Source organism: Nipponia nippon, unplaced genomic scaffold (assembly GCF_047370975.1).
Source record: "Nipponia nippon isolate SJK-2023a ecotype South Korea unplaced genomic scaffold, ASM4737097v1 scaffold_17, whole genome shotgun sequence".
Classification (NCBI taxonomy): Eukaryota; Metazoa; Chordata; class Aves; order Pelecaniformes; family Threskiornithidae; genus Nipponia; species Nipponia nippon.
The window spans coordinates 4,203,674-4,215,978 of NW_028262333.1; the positions used below are offsets into that span (position 1 = coordinate 4,203,674).

Genomic DNA, 12,305 nt, shown 5'->3' on the forward strand with positions numbered 1-12,305 from the left:
ACACAGCAATGTTTTACTTGCCAGCAAAGATGTTTGTATGTACTGAGGTATGTATTTATAGCAGCCACCTCTGCTGATGGATGAAATGGTGGCTGCCACTTTGCCTTTCAAACCAGCAATGCTCCACCTTTAATACGGTGCTTTCACATTTTTGGCCTCAAAAAAATGCTACTTTTTTTCAGTGAGTCACTCCAATGCCAGCTCAGCTGGGAACCAGAGCAGGGGACTGCCAGCTTCAGAAGTGTCAGCAGAATCTGGAAATGAGGTGGGAAAGTCCACAGGCTCTCAAATTTACTAAGATGGAGAAGAGAAAGAGGAACCACCTGCCAGCTTCTGCCTGTGCTGCCAGCACAAGTAGCTTCTGCATTTCCATTTCTTCCCTTCGTGGGACATGAGCATGCAAAAGGTGCAAGATGGGCCATCGACCATCTACAGTCCAACGCTGCTGAGCCAACTCACTGCTGAGCCCAGAAAGCGCATGGCAGCACACAGCTAATGCTCACACACTTATAATATATTATTATCCTTCTAGATGAAGGAGAGGCCAGGGGAGAAAGTAGGGGTTGTGTGTGGGTCCCCAAAGAGGGACAGGTTTGACTGCCGAGTCATATTTAGAAAGGGGTTCTCATTAGCCACATGCTGCCTCCACGCCAAGAGGCAGCGCTGAGTCCAAACACCATGTGAGAGCAGGGACTGACAGTCCTTTAGTATGAACTCAGCAATGCTATTTGGTTGGAAATTATTACTATTCAAAACAGCCAGAGGTGCCTCAGTGACCCACGGGATAAACGTATACTGCTAAATACACATGGGGAGTAGAGCAGCAGCAGCCACCGCACATTAAAAAGATAGAATCAATTCAAGTCATGAGGAAATGACATTGCTACTCCTGTTTGGCCTAGAGAAAACAATTGTATTCCACATGAAACATAAATCCAGAATAAAGATTCTGTAGGCACAGTGAATATTTATGATTTCTCTTAATAAGTATACAAAACACTGCTTTCAAAAGAAAGGATCCCGTTATAGTTATGGACACATTTTTCTCCTCTCTTTAACAGGGTTATGCAACAGCTATTCATTCCTGACTACAGTCTGAAGTACAATTAGTGTATTTGTAAAAGTGTCCTTTTTAATCACAGTGCACTTCTATAGCTCAAAGTACCTCACTCACACTAAATAATAAGTATTATTGCCCTGATACAGCCAAACCCTCCGGCATCAGCAGAACGAAACAAAACCCTGAGGAACTCCTTACTTGGGCAGGAAAGCGTCTCAACTGTCCTTCCCTATTTTGTACCAGGCTAATGAGAAGTTCATGTTAAATGCTTGGTTTTAAGGAAGCTGGTTTGTTAACTGCTGCTCTTCAGCAGGTGAAACCCCAGCTGCGGTTCCCATGCTGGGCTCTGCGCGGCTGCGGGCACAGGGAGCTCTGTTTGGCAGAGGCTCGTGTGTGAAGTCTCAGCGGGGAGATAGTTCTTCCCTAAAAGCAGTTACTGAGCGCTGAGTAAGGCAAAGATTTTTATTTTGCCTGCTTTGCTCTTCACTTCACGGTTTAGACATGTGAGATACACAGCTTGGGAAAAGTATAAAGGGACAGAGAGAAATGTTAAAGAAAACCATGTATTTTTCTACCCAAAAGCAAACATGGTGCTCAGTGGATTACATTTCTCTCATTTCTTTAAGATAAGAACAGTGTTCAAAGGAAAATCTCCTTCTCTTCTGAGCTATTCAGTCATTTTGAACAGGATTACATCCTAAATATCACAGTATTTGCAAAGGATTGGGATCACAGTGATAGGTAAGGTGCTTTCCTTGCCACCTTTCTATTTATTTCTGTATTTCATACTCAATATCCTTCGTACAAATAGCTCTATGTCAAGTACAAATGTTATGGCAAAACAATAGTTACTGAGCCTCTCACACAGCATTACAAATGCCGCATCCCAGACCAGGACACTAACCAATTCACGGTGCAGCATCTCCCAACTACCCTGCATAAATAACAGCAGCACTAGCCAGACTCTGCTGCAAGGCGAACATGTTGCCCGACATGCACTGACACAAACGCTGGTTTGCCTGCCCTTCTCTCTGGGTAGTTGTCTAATGATTGCTTTTAGGACACTTACGGCTGCAGTTAGTCAATAATCTGCAGATCCTATTACATTTGACATACCCCAAAAATGGTCCTTCAAAGAGCCTGCAGACCAGGTCCTTCAAAATGGTCCTTCAAAGAGCCTGCAGACCAGGTATTCCTCCCAGGGCACAAAGAGTAAGGTGTGCCACTCCGGACCATGGTAGCCCTCCTTGATCATTATCAAAATGTAAATGAAAGGCACCATTTTCTATAAACAACTGCATTCTAGAGGCTAAAGGGTATTTTCATCATTTTCTGTAAGACCTTCCAAAAAATACCACCTCAGGGAGCAGACTAACCTACTAGACAGATACATCATGTTAGATGTGTCACCACATCCTTTTAATCAGTGCATAGTCAATATTCTGTATTATATGAATAACTAATTAGTTTTGCAACTTATTTCTACAGATGTCATTGCAAAATCTATCTGAGGAATGTCATCTGCACTTGAAAGAAGGACAAGCATTGTAATTAAGTATTAAGCCATTTCACCAGTGTGAGTCTGCCATGGAGTGTGAAATGGCTATAATTCACATTTTTAAGACCTCACATTTATTAGCATCTATTTTTCTGCTCAAGGTTAGCGGTGTGCTGCACAGAGAGTTAAAAAAAGGCGAAAAAAGCTCACATTTTTGTTATTCAAATGGATCTACGTGCATGTCTGACTGTACAGATTGGTCACAGCGATAGGGTTTCTCAAGTCCCAGAGGACTTCTGGCTTGTACACCTTTGTGAACGGCACTCAAAGGTTAGATGAATGCTCTGATCATGGAGCAAGTGACATTCTGCTGTTGAAAGCTAATGACAATCCTTGGCGCAACACACCTAGGCAGGATACAGATCTTGTATACAAGAAAGATACTCAGTCTGAGATAACAGTCAGGATTGATGATTAATATCTCCCAGAAAAAGGCTTTGTTGGCATTAGAAAATCCCTACAGAATAAATACAGAGAGAGAATAATGAACCAGGCTGTTGTATTTTATTCAGGGCCCAGGAAGAGTTAAACTGGTCTCTCTCTGGAGCCATTGCTCCAGCTCCGATTATGCTGCTTAACTATATGCAGAAGAAGAGGAGTCTTGTGTATCATGCCACCAACCACCAAATGAGGGGGATATTTCCACTGCTCTCTATCCCATAGGCTATGCCATTTGGCAGTAATTTCATTTAGAAATCTGCCTCCTTACCTGCCTGTTCCCACTCCTCTGTTTTCACTTGAAGTGCCACGTAGCTCTGATGGAATACGCACGCCCTCGCACCCACGCATTCCTGCAGCACAGGGGACACGCGTGCATCTGGGCAGAGCCACGCACCCCACTGCAGGCTGCTCAACCACAAATTCCAACTGTTTTTTCTTTTTTCCCTAGCTTGAGCTTATCTCATGTTTTACTTCAGCAATATACTGCGTTCAAAACACCTTCATGTCAAGCTCCCCTTCCTGCCAAGCCTGCTTTCACCATCCATTAGCCCTCTTTGAAGAGGATCTGCCTGTCTATGGACAGATCCTGTTAGCAGCACTGTGAACAGGGAAGGGCCATGATTTATCCAGCCAGGATAATTCAGCAAAGCTCTGTCAACGCCTCTGCCATTTCCCAGGTGTGTGCCTCCTGAGCATCTGATCCATAGCTAGGCTTCACCTGCTAAAAACAGGGAAGGGAAGAACACCAAGAGCTAAATCCCCTCTTTCTGGTGCTGGGTGTGAAAGAGGTGAAGGCCATTAAGAGAAGATTTGCTGGGGTAAGGAAAGGCAACTGCAACCCCTCTCTCCTCTTCTTTGCAATAGAAATACTTTAACAGATAAAAGGCCCAGAAATCAACTGCCTCCTTAACTCCAAGCCTTATATCCAATGGTATAAAGAGATCTTAATACACTGCCCTCAAGAAGCCTATGGAAAGACTACCTTTGATTTGGGAGGGCTGTGGCTTGTCTTCTGTAATAGATGAACAGGCAGCAGCTTTGAAGGGATGTCAACAGGAAGGAAGGCTAAAGCAAAGTGGCCATGGCTCTGAAATCAGTGTGAATTCTGCTCTGAGAAAGTCTCATCCAACAGCAAGCATTTCAGGAAGCCCTAGCTGTCACGGGAGAATTGTTAGATCAGATGTGGTCTCCTAGATCAGAAAATGTAGAGTGATGAGGACCTTGGCCATTCAAAAGAAACTCATCAGAGTCCACTTAAATTACCTTGAAGTTTAGAAACCAGGAATCTGTTCTCTCATTTGAGTTGTACGCTAATAGGAATGTGTTGATTTTAGTGGAGATAGTCATATAAATACAACCCATCTGTGTCATATGAAAATAGTTATATTTGTTACAATGTGGAAAGTAAAGCTCATCCCAAGGCAAAACTCTGTTGTCTTTTAAGCTGGTAGGACTACCAAAATTATTGAGATTGCACTGGTATAACAGAGAAAAGAATGGCATCCTTTCTGGTAAATCAATCAGAAAATAACACCAGCCAGATACAAGGCTACATTGACCACTTCTCCCTTGCTGAAATCTCCCAGGAAACCCCAAGTGTTTGCTGTAAACTAACCAGTGTTTCAGTATCATACACTAGTCTTTATAAACGACTTCCACCTCCCACCAATTACTTCCTCTTTCATACCATTCATTTTTTGCATTTCCTCTAATTTTTGTTCTCTTAATCTTTATTTATGGAATGGGTTCTAGACAGAAACACTATTTGTGTTCATACTTACTGAAAATGTCTCTGCTGCCTTGTGAAATGCAGCTGAGAGAAACCTTAATTCGATAAGAATTATTGTTTTGCAAAACGAGTATTGTTACATTAGCTGAGCACTGTATTTAAATTGCTTTTTGTTACAATAGGTCTCGCTTGGACTATTTGGATAGTTCAGTACTGTATGTGGTAAGGTAGAATTGCACTAATAAAATCAAGCTGCAAGTACATTTCACCTGCCATTTGGTACTTTCAGTGCTTCATAATTAACTTTGGTCAAAAATTACCCCTTCAAGCCCAAGGGATTAATTCTCCCTTAACTATATTTGTGCATTACAGGAAAAACAGTCAACCCTTGGTTTCCTGGCCTTGGATGAGCGGTTTAGTGCATTTTTAACCTAAAATAAGTGTGGATGAATTCCAGGTGTGTGCTTGCCCCTCACGGAGTGCATTTCATGCCGTCTGATTTCTTTTTATTTAACTCTGGGAACAGAAATGCCCTAAACCAGGCTTCCTTGCTCCAGGTGCCTCTGCCCAGCATGACCTGGCCATTAAGGAGGCACCTACGCCAGTTCTGAGCCCAGGGACCTGCTCCCACCAGGAGCCCAAGATGGATATTAATACACAGCACCCATCCAGCGTACACCCTCCCAGTTTCCAGCACTTAGCAGTTTAACAACATCCTCCCGATAATTTTTCTTATATTGGATCACCCACTTTTTTATCCCCTCCTCCTAAATTATTTTCTTTCTTCCTTATTCACTGGCTAGTCTGGCCCTTATCCCTCACCTTGGAGGATCTGTCAGTGGGAATGAAAGCAGTGATCTTGTTAGCCTCCTTGGCATACATTTGCCTTTTGGAAGAAGATAAATAGAGGAAGGCAGGTGATTCCTGCCAGCGTCAAGGAGAGGCTCTCAAGACAGGCTCTTACCAAGTTACCTGGGTGCTACTAAAACAATCCAGTGACAAAAGGTCATCTTGAATTCAACTTTTATACACAGACAATCACATTACTGTATGTCAAAGAAACCAACCTGCATTAAAAAGAGTCAATGCAGATGAGTACAAATATTTCAATGTCCAAACAAATCTCCCAAGCCCTCCCCCTAAACTACTTTGGGATGATACTGAATGGCAATGTTAAACGTTCCAAGAACTTGAAAATAATTTGAATTTGTTTGCTTTCCTTTTTACTGTTTTTGACCAGTTTAGAACCCAATGAACAACTACCAAAACTTTCAGGAGTCTAAAATTACATTAAATAAGTAAAAACACGGAAATGTTCACAGAAGTGTATCAAATAGTTTTTCAACCATCTTTAGTTCTTAGGTCATTACTAAAGAATATTCTAGATCCCAAATAGGAAACATGAACCATTAATAACACCCTGCACTAAACAAGACATTTATGAGCTGTGGCATTCCTGCTACAACTGATACTGAATAGGATTGGTTTAGGACACATGAGCCTGTCTGCAGCAAAGGAGAGCACCTCCTGAGAAGACTCAGCAGCAAAGTCCAGACCTGGTTCAAACAAGCACCAAACCAATTCTTGCAGCCTTGTGATGGGCTTAGCATGGAAGCAAAAAGCTACGCGCGTATCACCACCAGAATTTCCTCCATCTAAACCATTGCAGATGAAAGCGTTTTAAAAAGGGCACTCAGAAAAGAGGACCACACCTTGTCTGTTCTCCAAGATGATGACCACCTTGTAGAGCAGCCGGTTACTAATAAATGAATTATGAACTGAAGACCATTCGTCAGCTAAACGGGGACAGAAAGTCTGTTGAGAACGTGTGTGCTGTCACTTGGAGCGTGTCAGTCTTCGTGACACATGGGCATGACTGAAGGCCTTTGGGAGATGGGAGGAAAAGAAGGAAAGAAACAGAGATGACTAGCATGATGGCGTACTGCCTATCTTGCTGGGGAGATCTGTCTGTTAAGGAGAGGAGGAAGGGAAAGAAGACATACAGATGGTCTGACTCCCAGTGGTGACAGGAGCAGTTGGTCCCCTCTCTTTCCAATAGTGACAGTCGCTGTCACCTTATTTTGAAGTCTCCTAACAAAAAAGTGGGAGCCAGTATGGTATTGAAAAGAGCAAATGGATAAACCACGTAACTAATCGTAACCACTTGGTCTAGGAAGAGCGATGGAGGCTGGTGGCGCCTGCCGACAATCGCCAATAGCTGAATGTGCACTTTCCTACCCCCAGAACTTCAGCCTAAGGAGGAAAGAAAGTTTGCACTATTTACTACAGAAGAAGGTCTTTTAGAGTCAAGCCGGCTACTGAGTGCATGTTTACAGTGCTGCTTTCCTAGCAATGTATGACAGCTCGGGACCCATAGGCTGCCATCTCATTCAGTCCCATTTCATTGCAGCATCTTTTTAAATAGGCCAAAAGGACACCTTATGCACACACTCCGCTATCAAAATAGGAAGGTACCAAAAAATGTTCACCCAGAGTAAGATTATTTTCTCTATTAACTCTGTACTGCACCCAAAAGGCACCATTTTACCTAAGAAGCAGCCACTGCTCCAACATGTAGAGAGAGAGATGGATGGTTCTGGGTTTGGGGAGGAACAGAGCATTTGCTCTTGGGAAACGTTGCTTTCTCTACACAGTGCTACCATTGGCTCTCTTTTTCTCAGCGTGGTGGAAAAATAATTTATTTTTGCCAAGATGAAATTTTCAGAAGCACACAAAATGTTTTAGGACCCTGTGGGACTTTTTTTTCAAAGTAAATCCTATCCAATGATTTTCCCTTAAAAAAAAGAAGAAAAAGAAAAAAACCCACCAGATTTTTACAGGATTTTTTTCACCTAGTCCACTAATTTCAAACCAAGTCAGTTATCTAACAGCTCTCTACATAAAACAAGTGAAATAACAATTTGAATTTAAAGCAGATCAAATATACTGAATCAACCCATTGAATGGATACTGCCATTAAGTAATTTCAATTTCATTTAGCTTAATTCTCTTTGGAACAGAAGCATACTTAATCAGATTAAGGCCATTTTAATTCACATTTGTCCCCTCCAATATGACACCCTACACTTATTTGGATTAAATTCCCCTCCCATGTTTAGAAAAGTCCTAAGTAACCACAAACTTGGACCTAAATCTTGCATCTCTCTTGCACTACTGAAAACGGGACCTGGTTTTGTAAGTTACTTAGATGCTATTGGATATTTTAGCCATGATCTTGCCTTTTTTTTTCTTTTCCCTGAAAATGTCAGCGAACATGGGTTGTGCCTGAAAGCCTTTGTCACCTGAACCTCACCTGCAAATCCACCCACCCGCTGACTGCTTCGTTTGCTTGCTCTGCTCGGATAAATGGAGGGTACGTGTGCTCTGCACCACCGCACCCTGCCCTCCTGGGGCTCCTTCCTCCACAGCAGACCCTGGAGCTGCCCTGGCAGTTGCGTCAGGTTGAGCAAAGCCCCTGTCTCCTCTTTTTTTAAAGGAAGTATGCCAAGGTTGGGAAAACCACAAGGCAGGGTTAAAGTCACTGCATGGAGAAAGAGAACGTAACTTTCATAACAAACCACTGCACTTGTCTGACATATGGTCCCTAGAGTGCAAAATGGGAACAATTAGTGTTTCCAGAGAGAAACTGAAAGATATTGGTAGACCCAAGGGAAGGCAGCCGGGATATTCTTCATCTTCCACAGTGATCTGGCTGGGTCATAACTATCCCTGGTATTAAAGCAGAGAGAGTTAATGAGAGGTCCTCTCCCATCTCAGTGCAGCCACAGTAAATCTGCAGCGCTCCTGCACAACTTCAGCTCTCTGAAGATTGCTTCATCCCCAGCAGTTTCCAGGAAAGGGGAGTCTACAACCCAAGACCTAAGGACAAGATGTCCTTCTGGAGATTTTTTCACATTTTCCCTCTCTCTCTTTTTCTAAGGAAGGGTAATTAGAACATTGATGAAAAACCCCGACAGCCCTTTTGGTCAGAAGATATCAGGAGATTCAGTCAATAATTTGTTAGGCCATATGATTAACCTCTTTTCAGGGACTAGTCATCCAAACTAACCTGTAGTGCCACACTTTTTTTTTTTATATATATAAAATAAATATAATGCCCAGCATTAGCTTGAGGGCAAAGCTGGTTCTCAGGAGCTGTGCTGTTTATTCCCTCCTGATACATTGCTGTCAGCACGCGGCATCTCTGCGAGTGTCAGCAGCTACATGCAGGCACAGCTAGACCCTGTGTGGGTCAGGGAGACTTTGCATTTCTGCAAGACAGATGATGCTGGAGAGCTTTATCTTTTTGCCTGCTGCTACTCCCTGTGATTCAGCATGGACTCCAGTACCTCCCTGCATAACCAGGAAAAGATTTCTCTATTTCTTTTCAAAGGCTGAGCCAAGGGTAAGCAGAGCATATTACAGAGGAGAAACTATGCTCTCATGACCCGTGATTGCCTCTAGCTCAGTCATATCACATGTAAACACAGCACATCCCTTCTCTTCCATGGCATCCCCTTGGTGATGCCTTCCAAAGCGAACCCCCAAGCTCTTATGCAAAAGCAGAAATGATGCCCAGCAGTATGCACAACTCCAACAAGGCGCCACTGAGTTACCGTTAAACCATATTCCAAAGTTTACCTTAGTTCCTTGAAGGGGTCTGCCCTGACATTGGGAGTTTCTATAGATTTAGGGAACACTGTGCCTTCTGCTCCTGAAATCACAAAACAAAACAGAAGACAAATTGTAAACATTATAAGCTGTTATCAGGGGAGTGATTGAAAATCATACCTAGGTGCAATTTAACCCGTCCACTGACCCCACTTCTCTCTTGCACACATCCCTTCTGTCCCCAGGTAACACCAGACCTTGATCATCTGAAATTCGTTGCCTTTATTACAACCGGCATTTGCCTGCAAATCGCACTTCTGGCTGTAAAACCAGCTGCTTGTGCCCTGACTGGGGTGTTTGCCGACCCAACTGATGCAGGGAGCTTGGAAAAGCTACCCCCCCTTGGTAACCGGGCATCTAATCCAGCTACATCCCTCACTAATGAACCTGGATGCATGTCATGAAATTATTTCTTTTGCTGGGCTCTGAGAGATACTCAAAGGAGAAACCTGAATTTTGGGTTGATCACTGCAAACGTCTCTCAGGTCAGGCTGTGCTCCTGCCTGGGGAAAAGGAGGGAGGTGTCCACCGATGAAATGCAGTACAGGCAGGCAGCAGGCTCTGCTCTAGTCCCAGCCCAGCCACCAGTTTGATGTCCAACCCAGAAGTCAGTTAACTTCTGCTCATTTCCCCAACTCTTAGAGATGGCAGGGAAGGCAGCACTATCCCCATTTGTTGAGTGTTTTTAGATCATGAGCTGTAAACTGCTAGGCAATATGAACAGCTTTCCTAAGTTTCAGGCCACTGCAATCCTCTTATGTGACCACCTGCACAGCCCAGGTTGGGCCATTTCACCCAGCCATACCTGCATCGGGTTCATATTTGTGACCAAGCCATGCTGTGTCTCTCTAGAAAGATGTGCTCTCTCAGCTTCATTGTTTTAAGCCAAATGCAGCCCATGCCATCCTCTAGTAAGCCTTTCTCCTAATTTTCTAATTTAAAAATATGCATCTAATCTGAATGGGTCTCACTTCAGCTTTCAGCCACTAAACCTTCCCATGTCCTTGCATGCCAGCCAATTTGCCCTGCATAAGCAGACCCTCCACCTTCTGTAGGTAGTTACCAATGATGACCTAACCACCCCAACCTTCTATTTTATTCTCTGAAAAGTTACGGCTTTCTGAATCATTCACTGTGAAGCAGATTTTCTGGACTTCTCATTGCTCTTTTCTGAACCCATTCCACTTTTAAAGTACTCTGCTGGGGCACAGGAGTCCCCAGATGCTGTCACCGATGCTCTGTGCTGCAGAACGTCACTGTCTCGCTCCCACTGAAACTTCCCATTCAAACACAGCTAAGAATGGTATTAACTGCCTTACACACAGCAGTACACTAGAAATTAATGTTCTCTCACATATAGCTACCTACCCAGTGAGCAAGTATGACCTATATTCCTAAATCTAGACCTGTGGTCTTGTGTTCAGATGTATTGTGAACAATTAGTCATTCGTTACCTGTAGTCATCACAGCAATTTCAGTGCCACTATGCAAATGGCACCAGTGGCATTTTTTTACTTCCTTATTTTTTTCTTTGATAAAGCTATTGGTGCAAACTACAGATCCTGATGAGACCTTTTACATATACTATTTGAGATCTCTCTTAACATGTGCTGTTATAATTGTTACCTATGTGCAGTCTGGAAGTCACCACTATAGTAAAAAAATGTTCTGAGATGATGCAAAACATGTTAATACAACATCCGTCTGTAACTTCAGCTATAAGTGAGAAACACCTGTGGGTTCAATAAGACTACTCTTTCTTTGCACTGAAATAAATTAACTAAGCTGTCCCACTGTGTTAAAGAAAAAAAATCAGAATGAAAATAAGCACTCTAACATTTATTAAAAAAACACAAAACTCCTTTTTAACCTAGAGAAAAACAAAGTAATGTCAAAGATGATAAAAGCAGTCTAAAGTTTGAAGCTTTATACTTGGGAATTGAAATTGATCCTATGGCACAATACAGATATTTAGCTCTTAACTTTACTCTAAGCCTTCATTGTTACAAGTTGTCAAAAGCAGCTGTAACTTGCCAGCCATGAAGGTTATTATTATCAGATCTGTCCTCTCTCAACAGTTTCCAAATGATTTAAGTCTCTGCTTATCCACACAATTGCCTTGGCTATTAGCTTTGCAATGAAACTTAGCAAAAGATGCAGCCTGCACATATCTGCATAATAAAACAATGATTTTCGAGGGGAGGAAGATGAGGAAGAGCAGCTGGAGAGGTGCACATAGATATTCTTGCACCCTTTCCACCTGTATGGCTTAAATGGTGACTTTATGCTGGTAATTTTAATTCATTTTTACACACTTCAAGTCAGCTACTTAAGTTACACAAAGCCCAAAATAATGATCTGCATATTACCAGAAATGCCTGCAGAATAAGGAGAAACTTTAGCACATTTCTAATGACTTGGGGTTTTCCAAGCTTTCATTATTTATTTTAAATGCAGGAAGCAACTTTGGAAACAAAACCAGCGAAGACTCCAATGCAGTCATTTCAGGAAGGCTGAAAATAAAAAAGCCCGCTATTCCTTTCTGCCACCTCCTTGTTTTCCTTTCCCTACACACAGTTCTTAAACTCTCTTTTCCTGTCTTCTTTATTCTCAGATCCATGGAAGAGTCCCTTATGCACTGGGAACAGGAATGGGATTTCCAAATCCTTCTGGTTTTCTCCTTTGATATGAATTAGAAGTGAATGCTACCTGCCTTGATAAGGCTTCCTGCCTTAACAATATCATTTCTTATCATTCTGTTTTAAGAAGACAAGATCTCCCAAAGGGACACCTGTCCCTGTCACCGAGTAGGACATCAGCCACGAGGGGATGCCCAGGGACCAGGA

The 12,305-nt window shown here is 42.7% G+C and overlaps 1 protein-coding gene across 14 annotated transcripts in view; it reads right to left on the minus strand.

Annotated features, from left to right (window-relative positions):
* SGCD (sarcoglycan delta) overlaps window positions 1–12,305 on the minus strand; it is a 448,968-nt gene that overhangs the window by 33,546 nt on the left and 403,117 nt on the right. For all 14 annotated transcript variants that reach the window (XM_087753645.1, XM_087753646.1, XM_087753643.1 and 11 more), the window contains one exon: window positions 9,430–9,502. In XM_087753645.1, coding sequence (XP_087609771.1) covers window positions 9,430–9,502 — 73 coding nt within the window. The remainder of the gene's footprint in view (window positions 1–9,429; window positions 9,503–12,305) is intronic.